We start from the raw sequence: 24,597 nt of genomic DNA on the forward strand, positions 1-24,597 counted from the left end.
CTCAAAAAAAATAAAGAAAGAAGGGAATGTTAAGGCAAGAGAAAGAAAGAAAATACTAATTGACAGCTCTCCAAAGCTCCCCCAGGGCATCAGGACCGACCCGCGCAGCGGCCCGCGGCCAGGCCCCGCCCCTCGGCGCCGATTGGCCAGATGCGCTCAGGGGGCGGGGCGGGCGGGCGGGCGGAGGCTCCCGGGCGGGGCGGCGGCGGCCGCGGCACCATGGACTCGCGGGGCGGCGGCGGCGCGGGGCGGCCGGGGCGGCGGTGGCTGCCGCCCGTGTCCTTTCTGCTCTGGTGGCTGCTGGCGGCGCCCGGCGTCCGGGCGGCGGGCTACGAGGTGAGCCGGGGCCGCGGACGGAGCGCGGCGTCCCGGGGCTGAGCCGGCGAGCGAGTGACCGCGGACCCGTCCCGGGTGGACGGCTTGGCGCCGCGGCGCGCGTGGGGAGCGCGGAGGGGAGAGGTCGGAGGAGTCTCGGTGGCTGCCCGAGTGGCCTGCCCTGGCGCAGCGTGCATGGGGCCGCGGGGTGCGCGGGCCGGCGGGGAGCAGCCCGTCGAGGCGGACGGACGCGCGCCCCCGTGGCCCGGCGCGCCTGCGGTCGCTGGTGTGTTTCGAGGCCCCGGGTCCAGCCGCTCCTTCCGCGGGGAAGCCTGCCTTCCACCTCGGACTCTACTGGTTGGAAACACCCCCCACGTCGCTTTCCAGGCTTGAGGCTGTGGCGCGCTCTGGGGATCCCCCCATGTCCCCCACCTCCGTGCTGGAGCCCAAGGCTCCACTGGCTCCCACACCTCCTGGCTGCCTCCCTGCGCCAGCGACTTCTGCCTTCCCCGCCTCCGTGCCCGAGTCTGGAAGCTGGGGCGCATACCGCTGCGCTTCCCCCGCGTGTGCTAGGGAGCCGCCTCGGGGCTTTGTGCAGCGCCAGCCGTGCCCGTGGTCTGATGCCGCGGACTGGCAAAGCCGGTGCCACCAGCCCGAGGGAAAGCAGGGCCATGGGAGGTGGGCAAGGAGCCGGCGGAGTGACCAACAGGCACACACACACAAGGTTAATGTATCTGAGTGTGTCTACTGAAGTAGAGCATCAGGGTATATTCAATTCTGGCTGCATAAGCTTAGCCTTTGGTTATTCATGCTGTATGATTTCTGTGAATAGCCTGTTCCAGGAGAGGCACAAATACATCGAGTAAAGATTACAATCACAAATTTAATAGTTAATATCTCACCAGAATCAATCAGTGGTTACAAATGAAATTTGGTTTTTTGCCTGCTTCAAGCATCAAGGGTTTTTTTGTTTGTTTGTTTTTGTTTTGATGTTTTTCGAGGTAGGGTCTCACTCTGGTCCAGGCTGACCTGGAATTAACTCTGTAGTCTCAGGGTGTCCTTGAACTCATGGCGATCCTCCTACCTCTGCCTCCCGAGTGCTGGGATTCAAGGCGTGCACCACCATGCCCGGCTCAAGCATCAAGTATTTTTAACAAAAGTTCTGACAGGGCGACTTCATAACTCCAGTATATTTTTTTCCTTGAACCATGCCATAAAAATGTAGGTATATCAAAGCCTGCCTTCTCATAATTGAATCCCAGTTGGTGGCTAATGTTTTCTCTTTGTGCTTTCGTAAGCAAGCACCAAGGTGGCTTCGACCTAGCAAGTCTGTCCACAAAAGTTAATGATAACCAAGAAACATGCTTCCCAACGTTGTTTACTAGCATATCTCCGTTCCTATACACTCTGTATAAGGTAATGGTTCAGCAATTGGTTTTGGTCCTTGGAACTCTGACTATGGCATGAAACAATAGCGGGGTCTTTGGAGGAAGCATCAGGTAACTCAATTTTATGCTCCATACCTAATTTTTACTAAATTGTGAACAAACATCATGCTGCTGCCATCTGTCAGGAAGAGAACAGTATTAATTAAGAAAACAGGTATTAGCAGCAAAAGGCACAACAAGCCTGGAGAATGCACGTCCTTCCAGGAGGCTTTCTTCCTTGAAGCTTTCGCCTCGGCCTGGTGAACAAGTCACACAGACTCCACTAGCGTTGGTGTGGCAATCTGACCCTGGGTGATCTACCTGGGAAGGCCTAGCTGCCTCCTCTGCACTTAGTTGGGATCAGGTTACAGCTTCTCCGGGTCACTCACTCGGGGACCAAGACTCAAGCTCTAGCTTGTGTCTTAACTCCACTGAATGTCTTAGTTTTTCAAGGTAGGATCTCACTGTGGCCCAGGCTGACCTGGAAGTCCCTATGTAGACTCAGGGTGGCCTCACACTCACGGTGATCCTCCTACCTCTGCCTCCTGAGTGCTGGGAGTTAAAGGCGTGCGCCACCATGCCCGGATTTTTGTTTTGTTTTGTTTTGTTTTGTGGTAGAAGTAGGGTCTCACTCTAGCCTGCTAACTTGGAATTCACTATATAGTCTTGAACTCACAGCAATCCTCCTACCTCTGCCTTTTGCTTGCTGAAATTAAAGGCGTGCACCACTACCCCTGGCTCCCAGTGAACGTCTTAACTATCAGTCTGAACTAACAATATATGTGTGTGTGTTTGGGGTCCCTGTGCAGACATGTCCCACGGTGCAGCCAGACATGCTCAATGTGCACTTGGTGGCCCATACACATGACGACGTGGGCTGGCTCAAGACGGTGGACCAGTACTTCTACGGCAGTGAGTAGACGTGCGCCCCGTGGTTTCCTTCTGGGACTGGGACGTGGGGGTGGGGGTAGTAACATGGGGTGGGTCTTGGATCAGGGAGTGTCTCCCCTGGTTCTAGTGGCTGTGGGCCTACCCTTGTCCACAGTTAACAATGACATCCAGCACGCGGGCGTGCAGAACATCCTGGACTCTGTCCTCGCGGCTCTGCTGGAAGACCCCGCCCGGCGCTTCATCTACGTGGAGATGGCTTTCTTCTCCCGATGGTGGCGCCAGCAGACGAATGCCACACAGGACGCTGTGCGGAAACTCGTGCACCAGGGTGAGCCTGCCCCGCGGAGCTCTCTTCACGTGGGCAGCAATGTGTCCCACAAGGCCCCCCCTCCAGTGGCTCCACGGGGAAGTCTGCCTTGAAAACTCAGCCACAAAGTCTAGGTGGTCTTGGCAGGCTTGAGTATGCAGGCTGGTCTGCGCTATCACCCACGTTGGCCACTTCTAGTAATTACCAACTTATTTTATTTTATTATACTTTAGAGAGAGAGAAAAAATTGGCACGCCAGGGCCTCAGTCAATACATTCGAACTCCAGACACTTGGGCCACCTAGTGGGCATGTGTGACCTTGCACTTGCCTCACCTTTGTGCATCTGGCTAATGGGAGGTCTGGAGGGTTGAACATGGGTCCTTAGGTTTTGCAGGCAAGCACCTTAACGGCTAAGCCATGTGTCCAGCCTTTATTTTTATTTGTTTTAGAGACAGAGAGCGACTTCTTTTTTTTTTTTTGAGAAATGTATTTTTAATATTTGTTTATTTGGGAGCTGGTCGTGGTGGCACACACCTTCAATCCCAGCGCTTGGGAGGCAGAAGTAGGAGGATCACCCTGAGTTCAAGGCCACCCTGAGACAGTGAATTCCAGGACAGCATGGATTAGAGTGAAACCCTACCTCTAAATAAAATAATTTTTTTAAATTGAGACCGAAAGAATGGGTGCACCAGGGCTTCCAGCCACTGTAAACAAACTCCAGATGCATGCGCCCCCTTGTGCATCTGGCTTGTGTGGGTCCTGGGGAACATGGGTCCTTAGGCTTTGCAGGCAAATGCGTTAACCGCTAAGCCAACTCCCCAGCCCAAGAGAGAGAGAGACTTCTAACAGTGACTCTCCTCTCCTTGCGCGTGCATAGGGCGCCTGGAGTTTGTCAACGGTGGCTGGGTGATGAACGACGAGGCGGCCACCCACTATGGAGCCATCGTGGACCAGATGACACTTGGGCTGCGCTTCCTGGAGGACACATTTGGCAGTGACGGGCGCCCCCGTGTGGCCTGGCACATCGACCCCTTTGGCCACTCTAGGGAACAGGCCTCTCTGTTTGCCCAGGTGCCACCCTCTTCTCTCTTGTACCTGCACCTTAACTCACCTCGAGTCAGCCCGGGACCACTCACGCTCTGCTCTTCCCTGAAATCTCTCTCTTTTTTTTTTTCTTTTCATTTTTTTTTTTAAATTAAGAACTTCCATGATTGTAAACAATATGCCATGGCATTTCTCTCTCTCCCCTTCTTCCCCCTTTGAAACTCCACTCTCCCTCATATCCCCTGCCCCTCTCAGTCAGTCTCTCTTTTATTCTGATGTCATCATCTTTTCCTCCTATTATGAGGGTCTTGTGTAGGTAGTGTCAGGCACTGTGAGATCATGGTTATTCAGATCATTTTGTGTCTGGAAGATCACGTTGTAAGGAGTCCTACCCTTCCTTTGGCTCTTACATTCTTTCTGCCACCTCTTCCTCAATGGACCCTGAGCCTTGGAAGGTGTGATAGAGATATTGCAGTGCTGAGCACTCTTGTCACTTCTTTCCAGCACCATGATGCCTTCTGAGTCATCCCAAGGTCACTGCCATCTGAAAAGAGAAGATTCTCTACCTAAAGTGAATCTTTTTTAAAAAAAACATTTTTTTTTATATTTATTTGACAGAGTAAGAGGGTGAAAGAGAGAGAGAGAATGGGCATGCCAGGGCTTCTAGCCACTGAAAACGAACTCCAGATGCATGTGCCCCCTTGTGCATCTGGCTAAAGTGTGTCCTGGGGAATCACACCTGGGTCCTTTGGCTTTGCAGGCAAGTGCCTTAACCGCTAAACCATCCCTCCAGCCCCTCCCTTGCAACCTCTTGACCAGAGCTGGTTTGCTGAGACCTGCACATTTTTGGTTGAGCTTAACTCCCTTGGTGAATCCCATTGCGTTTAAGGTGTAGTTTATATCCTAGGGTTCATCAGGTTTAGACACCTGCATCCCTGTCCCGCTGGCACGGTCAACTTTCCTGACCTGTGTCTCTTAGAATTCATGATCCCCCTGCCCCTTGCTAGCATCGCGGCTCCTTCCCAAGCTGAATCACACATTGAGACCTACCTTGCTTTCAAACCCGCCTCAGCTGAGTATGGTGGTGCACACCTTTAATCCTAGCACCTAAGAGGATGGCAAGTATGAGACCAGTGTGTGCTGCAGAGCACAATCCTGTCTCAGAAACGAGTTTTCTAGCATGGCATGGTGGCACACAACTTGAGTCCTAGAGTTTGGGGGGGGGGGGGTGAAGCAGGACTATTGCTGTGAGTTCAAAGCCAGTCTTGGATTGCAGAGTGAGTTCCAGGTCAGCTCTGGATAGAGTAAGACCATTACTCAAAAAAGTCCTCCCAAGGCCTGGCATCATGGCACACACCTTAATCCCAGCACTCAGGAGACAGAGGGTAGGAAGATCACCATGAGTTCAAGGCCACCCTGAGACTACATAGTGAATTCCAGGTCAGCCTGGAGTAGAGTGAAACTACCTTGAAAACTTAAAAAAAAAAAGCCACCGCTCCCCTCAAAAAAGAACAAGTGATAGAGAGATGACGTAGTGGTCAAAGGTATTTCCAGCCTGGGTTCTATTCCTTAGTGTTTACGGAAAGCCAGATGCCCAAACTGGTGAATGCATATGTAAACTGTTGCAGCAGCAAGATGCACTGGTGTGCCCATTCTCTCTCCTTGCCAGTAAATAAAATCTTAAAAACAAAACCAGCATCTGGGCATGGGGGGGCATGCCTTTAATGCCAGCACTCAGGAGGCAGAGGCAGGAGGATCGCCGTGAGTTTGAGGCCACCCTGAGACTACATAGTGAATTCTGGGTCAACCTGGGCTAGAGTGCCAACTACCTAGAAAAAACAACCAACCAAACAACAAAAACAAACCAGTAGTTCGGTCTGTGTGCTTTCTCTGTGCTCTCCCCCTTCTTTCCCAAGCTGAGCAGAGGCGCTGTCCCCTCCTCTTCCAGATGGCCTTTGATGGTTTCTTCTTAGGGCGTATTGACTACCAAGATAAACAGGCACGGGAGAAGAGGCTGGACATGGAGCAGGTGTGGAGGGCCAGCGCCAGCCTGAATCCCCCCACTGCCGACCTCTTTACTGGTAAGGGGTGTGGGGTGGGTAACTTGCACAGGGCCACCATCTCAGAAGGGTCTTGCGTAGGATCTCATGATCCACTGTCTTTATCTTCAATCTGCATGTTCCTGCTTCACCTGCCCTCTCACAGGACGAAGTCCATCCCGGGCAGGACATGGCCAGCTCAGATCCCAGGGAAAGTCTGAGTCTGTTTTTTATTTTTTATTTTACTTGTTTTAAAAATTTAAATATTTTTATTTGAGAGAGAGGCAGATGGAGAGAGAGAGAAAATGGGCACGCCAGAGCCTCTAGCCACTGTAAATGAACTCCAGGCACATGCATCTGGCATATGTGGGTACTGGGGAATCGAACCTAGGTCCTTAGGCTTTACAGGCAAGACCTTTAACCGCTAAGCCATCTTTCCAGCTCCTGAGTCTGGTTTGATCTACAGGTGTGCTCCCCAACATGTACAATCCCCCAGAGAACCTGTGCTGGGATGTGCTGTGTGCAGACCAGTATGTGGTGGACGATCCCCAGAGCCCTGAGTACAATGCCAAAGAGCTGGTCAGTTACTTCCTGCAGCTGGCCTCCGCCCAGGTAACTCATATCCACAGCCCAGGGATGGCTTCCAGGGCTCCCGCTCTGGGACTTGCACACCTCTCTCCCCCATTAGAAGCATGCGCAAGACAGCAGGACAGAAAACTCTTCAACAACTGTTGTTTTATTTTTCTAACTTTTTATTTTTAATTTTCTTTATTATTTGAGAGTGACAGAGAGAAAGAGGCAGAGAGAGAGAGAGAAATAGAGAGAGAGAGAATGGGCACGCCAGGGCCTCCAGCCACTGCAAACGAACTCCAGATGCGTGTGCCCCCTTGGGCATCAAGCTAAGGTGGGTCCTGGGGAATTGAGCCTCGAACCAGGGTCCTTAGACTTCACAGGCAAGCACTTAACTATGCCACCTCTCCAGCCCTATTTTTCTAACTTTTTTAGAGACAGGGGTCTCATGTACTCTAGGCTGGTCTTGTGTAGCTGTGGATGACCTTGAGCTTGTGATCCTCCTGCTTCTACCTTCGAGTGCTGGGATTACAGGTGTGCACCACCATTGCTGGCTCATACGGTGCTGGGGATGGAATCCAGGACTTCATGCATGCTAGCGAGCCCCCCACCAATGCAACTATATCTGCAACCCCCAATGGCGATTTTTTAAAACTATTTTATTTTTATTAATTTATCTGAGAGAGGCAAAGAGGCAGAGTGTGATAAAGATAGAGAGAGAATGGGTGTGACAGGACCTCCAGCCACTGCAAATGAACTCCAGACGCATGCGTCACCTTGGGCATCTGGCTTACGTGGGTCCTGGGGAATTGAACCTGGATCATTAGGCTTTGCAGGCAAGTACCTTAACCATGCAGAGCCATCTCTTCAGTGCTGTTCTTATATTTTTGTTTTAGGGTTTTTCAAAGTAGAGTCTCACTCTAGCACAGGCTACCCTTGAACTCATGGCGATCCTTGTACCTCAGCCTCCTGAGTGCTGAGATTAAAGACGTGCCCCGCCACCCCCCCCCACTGTTGTTTTTTATTTATTCATATTTTTATTTATTTATTTTTCATGCAGTAGGGTCTCACTCTAGCCCTTGATGATCTGGAATTCACTATGCAGTCTCAGGGTGGCCTCAAACTCACAGCAATCATCCTGTTTCTGCCTCCCGAGTGGTGGGATTAAAGATGCGCCAACACTCCTGGTACTACTTTTTTTTTTATTAAATATTTTATTTATTTATTTGAGAGAGAGAGAGAGAGAGGTAGAGAGAAAGAGAGAATGGGCATGCCAGGGCCTCTGGCCACTGCAAACAAACTCCAGGTACATGCGCCCCCAGTGCATCTGGCTTACATGGGTCCTAGGGAATAGAACCTGGGTCTTTAGCCTTCTCAGGCAAATGCCTTAACCACGAAGCCATTTCCCTGCCACCTGCCACCTCTTGAATGTTGTCTTGGTTGTGTTGGTGGTGGTGGTGCTGAAGGTCCAATCCTGCTCCTCGCCCACGCCAGGCAAGTGCTCCAGTACCGAGCTATGTCCTGTCACCCCCCCAACACATGTATTTTTTTTTCAAATTTTTATTAACAACTTCCACGATTATGAAAAATATCTCATGGTAATGCCCTCCCTCCCCCCACTTTCCCCTTTGAAACTCCATTCTCCATCATATCCCTTCCCCCTCTCAATCAGTCTCTCTCTTTTTTTTTTTTTATTATTATTTGAGAGCGACAGACACAGAGAGAAAGACAGATAGAGGGAGAGAGAGAGAATGGGCGCGCCAGGGCTTCCAGCCTCTGCAAACGAACTCCAGACGCGTGCGCCCCCTTGTGCATCTGGCTAACGTGGGACCTGGGGAACCGAACCTCGAACCGGGGTCCTTAGGCTTCACAGGCAAGCGCTTAACCGCTAAGCCATCTCTCCAGCCCCTCAGTCTCTCTCTTATTTTGCTGTCACCATCTTTTCCTCCTCTTATATGGTCTTGTGTAGGTAGTGTCAGGTACTGTAAGGCCACGGATATGCAGACCATTTTGTGTCTGGAGGAGCATGTTGTAAGGAGTCCTACCCTTCCTTTGGCTCTTACATTCTTTCCATCACTTCTTCCACAATGGACCCTGAGCCTTGGAAGGTGCAAACAGATATATTCTTGCACACATGCAAACCACTGAGACCCTGGAGGAATCCAGAAACCCTGGTCTAGGCTTCTCTTCTCACCTGCAGGGTCGGTATTACCGCACCAATCATACCATGATGACCATGGGCTCAGACTTCCAGTACGAGAATGCCAACATGTGGTTCGAGAACATGGATAAGCTTATCCGCCTGGTCAATGCCCAGGTCAGTGCATCTGCTCTATGGTTCCCGTGTGCGCATTGTGTGTTAATCAGCCTTCTGCCACTGTAAACAATAGTCAAGATAATCAAGTTATTTTATAAAGTTTTGTTTTTTTGAGGTAGGGAATCCCTCTAGCGCAGGCTGACCTGGAACTCTGTAGATTCAGGATGGCCTCAAACTCATGGCGAACCTTCTACCTTTGCCTCCCAAGTGCTGGGATTAAAGGCGGGCATCACTTTGCCCGGCTGCCAGCACCTTTTAACTGTTGAGCCATCTCCCTATTTCCAGTTTTCTTTCTTCCTTTTTTTTTTTTTTTTTTTTTTCTTTGAGGTAGGTTGTCTTTCTAGTCCAGGCTGATCTGGAATTCACTTAAGTTTCAGGGTGGCCTTGAACTCACAGTGATACTCCTAGGGCTTCCTCCCAAGTGCTAGGATTAAAGGCGTGTGCCACCATGCCTGGTTTATCCTTATAAAAATTTTTTTTTTGTTTGAAAAGAGGCAGAGAACAGACTTGCCAGGGCCTCCTGACACTACAGACAAACTACAGAGGCATGCCCTGCCGTGGGCATCTGTCTTTACCTGGGTACTGGGGAATCAAACCCAGGTCCTTATGCTTTGCTGGTAAGTTCCCTACCCACTGAACCATGTCTCCAGCCCCATACCATTATTGTTCTTTCTTGCTAAAACCCTCTCTTCCTTTAAGACCCTAACTGTACCCAGGTGTTTTGGTACAGGCCTGTCACCCTAGCATTTAGGGGACCTAGGCTGGACCATAAGATTGGAGGGTAGCCTGAGCTACATGCTGTGTTTCAGCAGAAGCCAGGTGTGGTGGCGCACGCCTTTAATCCCAGCACTCAGAAGGTAGAGGTAGGAGGATCACCAAGAGTTAAGGGCACCCTGAGACTCTGTATGAATTTCAGGTCAGCCTGGGCTAGCGTGAGGCCCTATCTCGAAAAAACAAACATGAAAAGAAAAAAAAAAAAAAATCCAACAGTGCCAGAGTGATGGCTTAGCGGTTAAGGCACTTGCCTACAAAGCCAAAGGATACAGGTTTGATTGGCCAATACCCTTGTAAGCCAGCTGCCTAGAGCGGCACATGCATCTGAGTTCGTTTGCAGTGCATAGAAGCTCTGGTGCACTGGTTTGTACTTCGGGGAATGCAAACCTGCTACGTGCAGGATAGTGTTGCACACCCGTGTGCCCCAGGACAGTTGTGGACTCACACGTGCGTCTCCCCAGCAGCAGGCAAACGGGAGCTGGGTCAACGTTCTCTACTCCACCCCTGCCTGTTACCTGTGGGAGCTGAACAAGGCCCAGCTCACCTGGTACTCGGCCGGGGCGGGGGCTGGGGAGCTTGGGGCTGGAATGCATCCTGGGTGGGGCCTGTGCCCTCAACGTCCCCATGCTGCGGCCGCTGCAGGTCGGTGAAGGACGACGACTTCTTTCCGTACGCGGACGGCCCACACATGTACTGGACCGGGTATTTTTCCAGCAGGCCAGCGCTCAAACGCTATGAGCGCCTCAGCTACAACTTCCTGCAGGTGAGTGGGCACGGAGGGTGCAGCCCGGGAGACTGAGTGCGGGTAGGTCCGGGGCATGACCTGATCCCTCGCTCCCGTAGGTGTGCAACCAGCTGGAGGCCCTGGTGGGGCCGGAGGCCACCAAGGGACCGTATGGCTCTGGAGACAGTGCTCCTCTGAGTAAGCGCCAGACCTGTGATGGGCGGGGCAGGACGGAAACCAAGTCATCCCTAGATGATGATTTTATTCTTTTCAAAAACATGTTTATTTATTTATTTGAGGTAGGCAGATAGAGGGGGGGGAGAGAATGGGTGCACCAGGGCCTCCAGCCACTGCAAACAAATGCCAGACATTGCGCCACCTTCTACATGTGGCTTACGTGGGTCCTGGAAAATTAAACCTGGGTCCTTCTTTAAGCTTCATAGGCAAACACCTTCAACCACTATGCCATCCCTCCGGCCCTTAATCTGTTTCTTTAAAAATCTTTATATATAGGCCGGGCGTGGTGGCGCACGCCTTTAATCCCAGCACTCGGGAGGCAGAGGTAGGAGGATTGCCGTGAGTTCGAGGCCACCCTGAGACTCCATAGTGAATTCCAGGTCAGCCTGGGCTAGAGTGAGACCCTATCTCGAAAAAAAAAAAAAAATCTTTATATTTATTTGAGAGAGAGAAAGTGAAATGAAGAGAGAGAGCTAGAGAGAATGGGCACACCAGGGCCTCTAGCCACTGCAAAGAAACTCCAGAAGTATGTGCCACCATATACATCTGGTTTACAAGGTTCCTGGGGAATCGAGCGAAGGTCCTTTGGCTTTGTGGGCAGGTGCTTTAACTGCAAGGCCATCTCTCCAGCCCCATCCCTAGGTTATTTTAATTTTAATTTTTCCGGTGCTGGTGGGGTGGACGCCATGGATTCGTGCATAGCAAGCAGAGCTCTGCTACAGACTGCATTCCTCTAAGCTATTAAAGTTCCTAAGAACCCTGCCCGCCCCCTATGTCCACACTGGACTTCTTCTGTGTCCTCGGAGGGGAGGCTGTGAGTTCAAGTCCCCGCCCCACCCGTGTTCTGCTGCAGACGAGGCGATGGCGGTCCTCCAGCACCACGATGCGGTCAGCGGCACCTCGCGGCAGCATGTGGCCAATGACTACGCCAGGCAGCTCTCTGCAGGCTGGGGACCCTGTGAGGTGTGGGGGCAGAGCCTGCGAGGGTGGGCAGTGCTTATGGGGCAGCAAGTGCTGGAGGTCGGGTCTAGAGAGACGGGGTGGGGCATGTGCGGGTGGGTGGGCACTGCACAGGAAGATGGGGGCATCTGCTGATGGGCACAGCAGAGGGAGATTTGGGGGAGTGCTGATGGGCAGGGAAGGGGAGATGGGGATGGGTGTGTGCTGGTGGGTGGGGTCTGGAGATCTTTGTGGGGCTGTGGCTATGGGCGGGGCAGAGGGAGATGAGGAGGGGCGTGTGCTGGTGGGCGTGGTCTACAGGGCGGGGTGGGGCTGTGCTATGGGCAGGGCACAGGCAGATGGGGAGGGGCGAGTGCTGGTGGGCAGGGCAGAGGGATATGGAGGGGTGTGTGCTGGTGGGTGTGTCAGAGGGAGATGGGGAAGGGCTTGTGCTGGTGGCCCAGGTCTGGAGTAGGGGTAGGGGTTATGCATGTGGGCTTGGCAGAGGGGGAAGAGGGGCGTGTGCTGGTGGGTGTGTCCGAGGAGGAGGGGTGGGTCGGAGCTCAGGTTGGGGGCGCAGCCTTGGCACCAGCAGGAAGCAGGGATGGGGTGGGGTCTGGGCAGCAGGGTGGACACTGGGGGCCGTGGTCTGCTTGGGATGCGGTCCTGAGCGCTGGGATGCAGGGGTGCGGCCTCAGGAGAGTGGAAGGCGGAGGCATCGTGGGACACAGGGATAAAGGGGAGGGTGGACCGCAAAAAGGCTTTGGCAGGGTATGGTTAGAGGAGGGCACCCAGGGCGGGCCTGGGGACCCGAACTCGGCCTCCCGCGGTCCCCCACCAGGTTCTGGTGAGCAACGCCCTGGCGCGGCTGAGCGGCTCCAAGCTGGACTTCGCCTTCTGCCGGGAGCTCAACGTCAGCGTCTGCCCGCCCAGCCGGAGGCCGGCGCCCGTGAGTCGCGGGGCGGGCACGGAGGGTCCTGGGTGAAGAGTTCGGACTGGCAGCATGGGTTTAGTTTTTGATTTTGTTTTTTCGACGTAAGGTCTCATCTAGCCCAGGCTGACCTGGAATTCACTGTGTGGTCTCAGGGTGGCCTCGAACTCACAGTGATCCTCCCTAACTCTGACTCCGGAGTGCTGGGACTAAGGGCCTGGGCCCCCGTGCCCGGGTGCCCTTAATTTATTCTTATTTAGTTACTATTTTAGGGCTGGAGAGATAGCCAAGTGGTTAAAGCGCTTGCCTGCCAAGCCTAGGGACCCATGTTCCACTCTAAAGCTCCCAAATTAGCCAGACGCACAAAGGTGAGGCAAAGGACCGGGTTTGATTCCCCAGGACCCATGTGAACCAGGTACACCCATGCGTCTGGAGTTCTGCTGCAGCGGCTGAAGGCCCTGCCGTGCCCGTTCTCTCTCTTTCTGTGTCTCTCAAAAAATATATACATGCATGTATACGTATGTACATACATATATATATAGATATATAGATATGCCTATATATGTATACACGTGTATATATATATACATACACGTATGTACATATATACACACACACACATGTACACATATACATACACACAAACACACACACACGCCCATATATATGTATATATATGTATGTATGTATGTATGTATGTATGTATATATATATATATACACACACACACACACACACACACACACACACTTATACATAACATAAAACATGAAACCGTATTTTTTTGATAGAAGAGGCACGTCAGGGCCTCAGGCTACTGCAAATGAACTCCAGATGCATTTGCCACCGTGTGCACCTGGTTTATTTAGGTCCTGGGGAATCCAACCTGGGTTTTTAGGCTTGGCAGGCAAACGCCTTAACTGCTGAGCCATTTCTCTAGCCCCAGGCAGCATCTTCTAGGAAGCCAAGAAACTGGAACAGCATAGAGAGCTGTGGAGCGGGAAGTCATGGCTCATACTGGGATGTGGCTGTGTTGGGGTGGGTTTGGGGAACACCTGGGGTGACCCGCGCTCTCCCCGTCTCCCGCTGCAGTTCCAGGTCGTCATTTATAACCCTCTGGGGCGGAAGGTGGATCAGATGGTGCGGCTGCCTGTCAGCAAAGGCACTTTCCTTGTAAAGGATCCCAATGGCAAGACTGTGCCCAGTGATGTGAGCCTTCTGATGCATGCCCCCTTCCCTCATGGGCATTGTCCTGTGTTCTTGTAGATATCACCTTCGTGAATCTCTTCTCCAAATATCTCCTGTCTTTCCCCCTTAATATTAGCCTACCCCCCAGCTATTGGGAATATCTTTCTCCAATGAGTGGGTAAATGTCCACCCGAGTACCAACCTTCCCCCTCTTTCTTCCTTCCCTCCCTTCTTTTCTTCCCTTCTCCCTCCTTCCATTTCCTGTCTAGAGACAGGTCTCTGTGTAGATCTGACTGGCATCAAATTCTTGATCTTTCTGCCTCAGCCTCCCCAGTGCTGAGATTGCAGGCGTGAGCTACCACACCCTCTTACCTAGAAAATTCTGCTATTCACCAGAGCTCTTCCCCCAGAAGTTCTCTTAATGCTTTAACTCCCTCACCTACCTCAGTTTCTCCCCGTTCTCTCTACCAGCTTCTTCCCTCTCTTCTTTTTTCTTTCTTTTCTCTCTTTGCTTTGTTTCTTTGTTTGTTTGTTTTCAAAGTAGGGTCTCACTCTAGCCCAGGCTGACCAGGAATTCACCATGTAGTGTCAGGGTGGCCATGAACTCACAGAGATCGTCCTACCTCTGCCTCCCGAGTGCTGAGATCAAAGGCATGCACCACCACACCTGGCTTTCTTTCTCTTTCCATTTCTCTCTCCCTATTATTCCTCAGGCTAGAGGTGAAGGTAGTGCTCTACCTCCCTTTCCATCACCTCTGCATTTCTTCTCATCCACTGCTTGGTGTCCTTGAGTTTGATACCGGCCCCTATTTGGGCATCAGAACCCCCTGACTCAGGTTCCCTCCTTTCTCATTGTAGGTGCTGGTGCTTCCCAGCCCTCCAGGTCAGGAGCAAACATCAGAGCTACTTTTCTCTGCCTCAGCACCTGCCCTAGGCTTCAGCATCTACTCCGTGACCCGAATCCCTTCACGACACCCCAAAGCCCGCACTCAGCAGTACGATCCCAAGGAGTCCAACCGTCAAGTCTTGGCTATTGAAAATGAGGTGAGGGGCTGGAGAGATGGCTTAGCGGTTAAGCGCTTGCCTGTGAAGCCTAAGGACCCCGGTTCGAGGCTCGGTTCCCCAGGTCTCACGTTAGCCAGATGCACAAGGGGGTACACGCATCTGGAGTTCGTTTGCAGAGGCTGGAAGCCCTGGCGCGCCCATTCTCTCTCTCTCCCTCTATCTTTCTTTCTCTCTGTGTCTGTCACTCTCAAATAAATAAATAAATAAATAAATAAATAAATAATTTAAAAAAAAGAAAATGAGGTGAGACCTTATTTGGACCCCCTTCTCTGCTTTTATGACAAATTTAGTGTCACAGAACTTCCTGAATTCCATATCATCAGGTTCTGGTCCTTGATTTACTGTCACCCTGCTAACGTGTGTCCTTGAGAGAGTGACCTTTGCTGAGACTGTGTCCTTCCCGGGACTTGTGTGAATCCTATATGGTCCTGATGACAGATATAGCAGAGCCAGTGGTGGGAGGGGAGCTTTCAAGTTGGTGGGGGGTGGGCCAGGAAAGCCTTTTTTTTTTTTTTTTTTTTTTGAGGTAGGGTCTCACTCTAGTCCAGTCTAACCTGGAACTCACTATGTAGTATCAAGGTGTCCTCAAATTCACAGTGACCCTCCTGCCTCTGCCTCCTAAGTGCTGGGATTAAAGGCATGCGCCACCATGCCCAGCAGCATTTTCGAATGGGATCCAGAGCAAGGAATGACTACAAGGGGTTATGCATGATATGGGTTTTGTGCTGAGCCCCTGGGAGGATGGAATTGACACGTCATTTACCTGCGTTCTTTTTTCCTGCACAGTTCATCCAGGCTACATTCGACCCTGACACAGGGCTATTGATGGGAATCCGGAACAAGGAGCAGAATCTCGTGCTTCCCATGAGCCAGGGCTTCTTCTGGTGAGGGTGGATGGGCAGCCAGCTGTGGGGGATGAGGAGAAGCGGGTCCACAGTGCTGAGGCCCTCTCTGATGCTGTCTCGCTTTTGCCTCAGGTACCAGGCCAGCACAGGCGACACGGAGAGCAGCCAGGCGTCCGGTGCCTACATCTTCAGACCAGAACGTCCCCAGCCACTCCCTGTGAGCCGGTGGGCTCAGGTCCGCCTCGTGAAGGTCTGTGGGAGCAACGATGAGTGGGAATTGGGGACGGGAGGTCAGGGTGACGACCTGGGAGTTGGATGTGCCAAGTGTAGTGTGTGCGCGCATGTGGGCGGGGTTGGGAGGGAAGTACGTCCTCTGTGTAGTTCAGGCCTCATAGGCCTTTGGGGTCTCAGCTGTGTGGGGGCATGGTTAGGGTTCTCCTTCGCCTGGAGTGACTGATACCATCCCCCCCCCCCATGTGCTGTGTGTACAGACAGCCTTGGTACAGGAGGTCCATCAGAATTTCTCAGCCTGGTGTTCCCAGGTAGTTCGCCTGTACCCAGGACAGCGTCACCTGGAGCTGGAGTGGACAGTGGGGCCAATTCCAGTGCAGTAAGTGGCCCCTGCTGCGGGTGGGTGGGCAAGCAAGGGCAGGGTGGAGCTCACCCAAGGCCCCGACTTCGCTGTTCTGTGTGTGCAGAGATGACTGGGGCAAGGAGGTTATCAGCCGCTTTGACACGCCACTGAAGACGGATGGACAGTTCTTCACGGACAGCAATGGCCGGGAGGTCCTCACGAGGAGGTAGGAAAGCCAGGGCACCACAGACAGGTGTGTTGGCGGTGTTGCTTTTTGTGAGTGTGGGAGGCAGAGGAAGCAGCAGCAGGCAGCAGTGGAGGAGTGGGGCTCTGTGGCTGACGAGATCGCACTCTATCCCAGTCGCAATTACCGACCCACTTGGAGACTGAACCAGACCGAGCCAGTGGCTGGGAACTACTATCCGGTCAACACTCGAATTTATATCTCGGTACCCCCCCCCCGGCCCTCCCGACCTGTAGAGGGGGTCCCCCGTTCCTCACACCTGGGGCTGACAGCTCCCCACCCTGCCCCTCACTCATCCTCACCATCCTTCCCCTCGCCCAGGACGGGGACGTACAGCTGACGGTGTTGACTGACCGGTCCCAGGGAGGAAGCAGCCTGAGGGACGGCTCGCTGGAGCTCATGGTGAGCCAGCAGGCCCCCTCCCCGCCCAGCCCACCGGGCCGTGTCTTTGCGCCGTGCAGTCCCCCCCCCCCCCCGCGCCTTCCCTTCTCTCGTCTGTCACCCAGGATGGCCGAGAACCCACAGTCCCCCTGCCTCTGCCTCGTGAGTGCTGTGTCCCCTTGCCCGCCTTGAGAACTCCATTTCCGTGTTCCACCTTAAGCCCTGTGGTCCAGCTATGGTCCCCTTTCCCATGCTGCTGGGCCTTGGCTGGCCCCATGCAAGTTCCCCTGTGAGGTACTGGCCTCTCTTGGTTTTGGTCTCCACGTTGGCTGGACCCCACTTTAGCAGGCGTTTTCTACCAGCGCCGGACCTTGGTCCTCATCTTTCCTCCATTCGATTAATTAATTACTGTTAGTTTTTTCAAGGTAGGGTCTTGCTGTAGCCCAGGCTGACTTGGAATTCACTAGGTAATGTCAGGGTGGCCTCGAACTCACGACAGTCATTCTACCTCTGCCTCCCGACTGCTGGGATTAAAGGTGTGTGCCACCATGCCTGGCTGCTTATTATTTTATCCTCCCCGCCAACTGTTTTTATTTTATTGCACTTTGATATTTGAGAGAGAGAAAGAAACAGATAAACAGAATGGTCACGCTAGGGCCTCCAGCCACTGCAAATGTTCTCCAGACTCATGTCTCCTTGTGCATCTGGCTTACGGAGCAGCTGGAGAATCGAACCTGGGTCCTTTGGCTTTTGCAAGCAAGTGCATTAACCAGTTAAGTCATCTTTCCAGGTCCCACTCTTTTTGTAAATAAACATTTTAATGTATTTATTTGCAAGTAGAGAGACAGACAGGGAGATAATGCGGATGGGGTATTGCAAAGGAAACTCCACATGCATGTGCCACTGTGTGCATCTGGCTTTCCGTGGGATCGAACCCAGGCTGACAGCTTTGCAAGCAAGCTCCTTTAACCGCTGAGCCGCTTCTCAAGACCCTCCTCCAGTCTTTCCCCCAAAGTCGGTCCCCTCCTTGCAGGTGCACCGAAGGCTGTTGGCAGACGATGAGCGCGGGGTCGGGGAGGCGCTGCTGGAGTCGGAGAGCGGGCAGTGGGTGCGGGGACGCTACCTCGTGCTGCTGGACTCGGCCCGGAACGCGGCTGCGGGCCACCGTCTGCTGGCCGAGCGGGAGGTGCTGGCCCCGCAGCTGGTGCTGGCCTCGGGCCGCGGTGCCCTGTACCTTCCCGGGTCCGCGCCGCGCGCGCAGGTGAGGGGCCTGCGAGGCATGGTGGGGGCCCGGGTTGGGGAGACCTCCGCCCCGCTCGACCCACATGCACAGCCGGCCTCGTCCCTTAGCTCAGTCGGTCCCGTCCAGGTTCTGCCCAGTCCCAGTGCACCGAGACCTTCGGGCTGTGCATTGGAGTAGCTTGCAGGTCCGACCCTCGGGGTGGAGCCCTTCCGGCCCGCCCCCGCAATCACAGGACTCCTGGGCTTGGCCTCTCTCAAGCCCGCCCCGCCTCTCCCGCAGTTCTCCGGGCTGCTCCGCGAGCTGCCGCCCTCTGTGCACCTGCTCACTCTGGCCCACTGGGGCCCAGGGATGCTGTTGCTGCGTCTGGAGCACCAGTTTGCAGTCGGAGAAGATTCCGGCCGAAACCTGAGCTCCTCGGTGACCTTGAACTTGCAGGTGAGGCACGCAGAGCTGGGAGACATGCAGAGGCACAAACTTGGGTAGGCGTGTGGCGCACGCCTTTAATCCCAGCACTTGGGAGGCAGAGGTAGGAGGCTCTCTGTGAGTTGGAGGCCAGCCTGAGACTATGTAGTGAGTTATAGGTCAGCCTGGGCTTGATGGAGACTGAACCTGGAAAAAACAAAAACAAAATCCTTGGGTTTTGCCTTCAACCCGGCCTTGTCCATCCCTTCCCCCTTACGCAGGACCTGTTCTCTGCCTTCACCATCACCCGCCTGCAGGAGACCACACTGGCAGCCAACCAGCCCCTGGCCAGCACCTCCAGGCTGAAGTGGACGCCAAACACTGGTGGGGAGCCAGCGGTGGGCCCCGCCCTTAGCTAGCCGCGGAGGGTGGAATGTTGGCTAGAGCCGGGCTGGAGCTGGAGGCAGATGGGATGCAGATCCAGGGCTTTCAGGATCAGCAAAGCCCCTGGAGCTTTTGGCGTTCAGTCCTCAGAACAGTGTGTGAGAGTTTCTGCGTAGCTCTGGCCCTTGCCCGGGTGTCAGCTTGAGGGTATGAACAATGGCTAGGAGCTGGAGAGGGTACTGGAGATACTGGGGTGGTGCCAGAAGTCGTTTGAGGAGCCAGGTGTGAGGCCCTGGGAACAGATTTGAGGTTATAGTTATGTCCAGGCATCTCTCACTCCTTCCCTTCCCATCACCAGGTCCTGTCTCCTACACTGCTCCCTCCAAGCTGGACCCTACCTCGGTCACGCTGCAGCCCATGGAAATCCGCACTTTCGTGGCTTCAGTGCAATGGAAAGAACTCAGCTAGACCCCTCCCCCCTCCAAGAGCTATAGACTCTTCCCTCTCTTTTTGTTGCTATCACTCACAAAAGTTATTAAATTGTCATTACTAAGACTCAGGTCACACTGTGACTGAGTATGCAGTATTTTTGAGGGGTGTAGAATGTGTGGGCCAGCAGAACCCTAGCTGAACCTGACCAGAACCTCTGTGCGGAGTCCATTTCCTGTTGAATCCTTACTCCTGCCCTTCACCTGTGTGCCCACCTCACTCCTCACTCCTCCCATCTGCTACTTTGATCCTGGTCTACTGAGGCCCTAGCATGGCTATCTCAAGAAGCCGTGATGGCAGGCCTGCGCTGGACACCGGCTCAGAGAACCAGCTGTGTACTAGGCCTGGCTTTTGGGGCGTCTTGGGGAGGTGGTAGAACAGAAGTTACAGCTAGACGGAGCTGCTGTTCCTCCTTGAGTGCTGCTCAGGTAAGGCAGATGCGAGGCGGGGAAGGCAGATGCGAGGCGGGACCTGTCTGGTGTGCCCTGGTATTCTAGTTCTGGGCTGTTACTCAAGAGATGTTGAGTGAGCACGGCGGTACAAGCCCGTCACCTCAGCACTCAGGAGGCCATGGGAGGATCGCAAGTGAGTTCAGCTTGGACTGCATAGCGACACCCAGTCTCAAGATAGGCCCTGGTGGTGCACACCTTTAATTCCAGCAGAGGTAGGAGGGATTGCAGAGTTCCAGGTCAGCCTGGGCTATAGTAAGACCCTACCTTGGGGGAAAAAAAATATTTTCTGGCCCTGTGTGGTGGCACAGGACTGTTGAGTTTGCAGCCAGCCTGGAGTTTACAGAGCAAGTTCCAAGTCAATCTTGATTAGAGTGAGACCTCACCTCAAATAAAAAAGACAAGCCGGGCATGGTGGCACATGCCTATAATCCCAGCCCTCGGGAGGCAGAGGCCACTGAGAATACATACATACATTCCAGGTCGGCCTGGGCTAGAGTGAGACCCTACATCAGAAAACCAAAGACTAGGATTGGGGAGATGGGTCAACAGTTAAAGGTGGTTACTTGCAAAATCTGGCCTAATGTGGTGCTGATTCAGGTGTCCCCCATAAACTTAAATGTGTCCAGCTGGTGGCAATTTTGGAATTGCAGTCTCCTGGAAGCAATGTATTGTTGGGGGCAGGCTTATGGGTGTTACAACCAGCTTCCCCTTGCTGCTGTGACCATCTGATGTTGGCCTGATGGTGAAGGTGCCATCATTTTCCCCAGCCAACATGGAACTTCCCTTTTGAGTCTATAGGACAAAATAATCTCCACCCCCACCTTACTATATAGATCAGGTGTTTTCTGCCAGCAACTTAAAGCTGACCACACACCTAGGTTCAGTTCACCAGCCACCTATGTAAAGCAGATGGCCATTCATTTGTGGCAGCAGGAGACCCTGAGACACTCATACACATGTGTACTTCCACATAAATATTACCTTTAGAAACGAACTGAGGGCTGGAGAGATGGCTTAGCGGTTAAGGTGCACACCTGGAAAGCCCAAGGACCCAGTTTCCATTTTCCAAGTCCCACATAAGCCAGGTGCAAATGGTGGCACATCCATCTGGAGTTCCTTTGCAGTAGCTAGAGGCCCTGGCATGCCCATTCTCCCTCCCCATCTCTAATAAATAAAATAAAAATCTTTAAAAAAAATGAACAGGCATGGTGGCACATATCTTTAATCCAAGCACTTGGGAGGCATAGGTAGGATAGACATGAGTTTGAGACCCGTCTGAGACTGCATAGTGAATTCCAGGTCAGCCTGAGCTAGAGTAAGACCCTACTTAAAAAAAAAAAAAAAAAAAAAAAAAAAAAGCTGCAAGGATGGCTTAGCAGTTAAGGTGCTTGCCTTTGAAACCTAAGGATTGAAATTCAATTCTCCAGGACCCATGTAATCCACAGGCACAAGGTGGTATATGCATCTGGAATTCATTTGCAGTGGCTGGAAGTCCTGGTGTATCCATTCTCTATATATCTGCATCTCTTGCTCTAATAAATATTAAAAAATGTTTAATTTTTAAGGCAGAGTCTTATTCTAGTCCAGGCTAACCTGGAATTCACTGTAGCCCAAATGGGCCTCAAACTCAGTGATCTTCCTGTCTCACCCTCTCAAGTACTGGGATTAAAGGAATGGCCAGCATGGAAAGAATATAAGAGCCAAAGGAAGGGTAGGACTCCTTACAATGTGCTCCCCCCAGATACAAAATGGCCTGGATATCCATGGCCTCACAGTGTCTGACACTACCTGCACAAGACCATTATAAGAGGAGGAAAAGATCATGACATCAAAATAAAAGAGAGACTGATTGAGAGGGGAGAGGGTGTGATGGAGAATGGAGTTTCAAAGGGGAAGGTGGGAGGAGGGATGGCATTACCATGGGGTATTTTTTTATGATCATGGAAGTTAATAAAAATTTGGAAGAAAAAAAAAGAATGGCTACCATATACCTCAATTTTTCTTTTTCATTTTGATTTTTTGAGGTATGGTCTCTCACTCTAGACCAGGCTGACATAAAATTCACTATGTAGTCTCAAGGTGGCCTCGAACTCACGGTGATCCTACCTCTGCTTCCTGAGTGCTGGGATTAAAGGCATAACCACTACAAAAGAGGCATGCACCACCTTTTTTTCTTCTTCTTTTAACCATGGGTCCTAGGAATTGAACTCTCATCCTCAGGCTTTTACGTTTAGTCTTTTTTTTTTTTTTTTTCATTTTACCCACTGAGCTATATTTCCTTAACCTGCTAAGTCTCTCATGAGGGAGGGATAGGTCAGGCTGCTAATGAAGATAATCTGAGCAGGGAGGTCGCCCTGGGACCATTACTATGCTAAGGCTTAGCTTGCTCAGGATGGAAACCCCTTAGTTGACAGGCAAAACACTGGTACAGAAAGGATGGTAGGGCTGGGGAGATGGCTTAGCAGTTAAGGCGCTTGCCTGCAAAAGTCCCAGGACCCATGGAAGCCAGATGCACAAGGTGACACATGCATCTACAGTTTGTTTGCAGTGGCTGGAGGCCCTGGTGCAACTTTTTTTTTAATTTGAGAGGGGGAGAATGGGTGCACCAGAGCCTCCAGCCACTGCAAATGAACTCCAGATGCGTGCACCCCTTGTGCATCTGGCTTGCATAGGTCCTGGAGGGTCAAACCAGGAGGATCCTTTGGCTTTGCAAATACCTTAACCACTAAGCCATCTCTCCAGCCTGTTTTTCTCCCCAGAGGTAGTCTCACACTAACCCAGGCTGACCTGGAATTCACTATGAAGAGCCTGCTGGTCAAGTTTAATTCACAAGCCACTCATATAGGCCAGATGCAAAAGGTGATGCAAACATGTATGTAGTTTGTTCACAGTAGCAAGAGGCCCTGATGTCTGTCTTCTCTGCTTGCAAATAAATAAAAATAAGTTTTTGAAATATTTGAGACAGAATGGACATGCCAGAGCCTGTAGGCACTGCAAACAAATTCCAGATGCATGTGCCACTTTGTGCATCTGGCTTTACATGGTTATTGGGGAACCAAACGCCTTAACTGCTAAGCCATCTCTCTAACCCCTAAAAAACTTTTTAACTCTAATTAGCTAGGTGTGGTGGTGCACACCTTTAATCCCAGAATTCCAGAGGCACAGGTAGGAGAATCTCTGAGTTCAAGGCCAGCCTGGGAGTACAGAGCAGATCAGCCTAGGCTAATGTGAGACCTTAACTTGAAAAAAACAAAATCCTATCAAACTCAAAACCCAATTGTATATTAATGTTTCATTTTTTGTTGTTTTTTGTTTTTGAGGTAGGGTCTCATTGTAGCCCAGGCTGACCTGGAATTCACTATGTAGTCTCAGGGTGGCCTTGAACTCATGGATTAAAGGCATGTGTCACCACTCCCGGCTTACTCACTTTTTAAAGGGGTGCACCAGCATATCTGGCATTTTTTTAAAATTATTTTTATTTATTTGCAAGCACAGAGAGATAGAAGGAAGACAGTGAGAATGGGCAGACCAGGGCCTCTAGCCACGGCAAAGGAATTCCAGATGCATGCACTCCTTGTGCATCTGGCTAATGTGTGTCCTGGGGAACTGAACCTGGGTCCTTTGGCTTTGCAGGCAAGCGCCTTAACCACTAAGCCATCTCTACAGCTCTACATTTATTTTCCTTTTTTTTTATTTATTTATTTTTTATTATTATTATTTTTTTTAAATTACTCATTTATTTTCAAGCAGACAGAGATAGAAGAAACACAGACAGACAGAGAGAATGGGCACGCTGAGGCCTGTAGCCACTGCAAACGAACTCCAGATGCATGTGCCCCCTTGCGCATCTAGCTTACGTGGGTTCTGGGGAATTGAACCTGGGTCCTTTGTCTTTGCAGGCAAACGCCTTAATCGCTAAGCCATCTCTCCAGCCCTTCCTTTTTTTTTAAATATTGATGCCTTATTCCCAGTTCTCAGGAGGCAGAGGTAGGAGGATTGCCATGAGTTCAAGGACACCCTGAGACTACATAGTGAATTCCAGGTCAGCCTGAACTATGAACTAGAGTGAGAACCCACTTCGAAAAACAAAACAAAAAACCCTCAAAACAAATTTTGAGAAAGAAGCAAATAGAGAATGGGCATCAAGGGCCTCTAGCTACTGCAAACATTCCAGACCCATGTACCACCTTGTGCAACTGCTTATGTGGGTGTTGGGAAATCAAGTCTGGGTCCTTAGGCTTTGCAGGCAAGTGCCTTAACCACTATGCAATCTTTCCATTTCCATTTCAACTGGCCCCTGGGTCCAAAAGTCTCCAAACTAGAAATATAAGCTGGGTGTGGTGATGCATGCCTTTGATCCCAGCACTTAGAAGGCACAGGTGGGAGAACTGCAGTGAGTTTGAAGCCAGAGAGTTTGGGGTACGCAGAATGAGTTCCTGGTCCGCCTAGGCTAGATATGAGACCATGCCTCAAAAACAAACAAACAAAATCTAAATATAGTATGTAATTTTATTAATATAACGATACCAGCAAGTACAGTTTTGGACTACTACTTAAAAAGTGTTAGGAGCTGGACATGGTAATGCATGCCACTAATTCCAGTATGAGGAAAGGTGAGGCAGGATTGCCGCAGGCATAAAGCCAGCTTGGGCTACAGTGTGAGACCCTGTCTCAAATGAAAAGAAAAGACAAGACAAAAACAGCTGAAGGGATGGCTCAGTAGTTAAGGTGCTTGCCTGCAAAGCCAAAGGACCCAGGTTTGATTCCCCAGGACCCACATAAGCTGGATAGGCAAGATGGCGCATGCGTCTGGA

The 24,597-nt window shown here is 51.8% G+C and overlaps 1 protein-coding gene across 1 annotated transcript; it reads left to right on the forward strand.

The window, feature by feature from the left end:
- The first annotated feature begins 219 nt into the window (after positions 1-219).
- Positions 220-19,406, forward strand: LOC123456392 (lysosomal alpha-mannosidase-like). Its single transcript, XM_045139423.1, has 24 exons — positions 220-336; positions 2,552-2,654; positions 2,788-2,961; positions 3,819-4,012; positions 5,934-6,066; positions 6,491-6,636; positions 8,795-8,911; positions 10,147-10,232; positions 10,328-10,448; positions 10,529-10,607; positions 11,500-11,609; positions 12,427-12,534; positions 13,609-13,725; positions 14,563-14,748; positions 15,556-15,653; positions 15,747-15,864; positions 16,106-16,224; positions 16,313-16,414; positions 16,550-16,637; positions 16,754-16,834; positions 17,847-18,074; positions 18,336-18,491; positions 18,740-18,842; positions 19,201-19,406. The coding sequence occupies exons 1-24, from the start codon at positions 220-222 to the stop codon at positions 19,308-19,310; spliced, it is 2,994 nt and encodes a 997-aa protein (XP_044995358.1). The 3' UTR covers positions 19,311-19,406.
- Positions 19,407-24,597: the final 5,191 nt, after the last annotated feature.

This window comes from Jaculus jaculus, chromosome 21, assembly GCF_020740685.1.
Source record: "Jaculus jaculus isolate mJacJac1 chromosome 21, mJacJac1.mat.Y.cur, whole genome shotgun sequence".
NCBI classification, from domain to species: Eukaryota; Metazoa; Chordata; class Mammalia; order Rodentia; family Dipodidae; genus Jaculus; species Jaculus jaculus.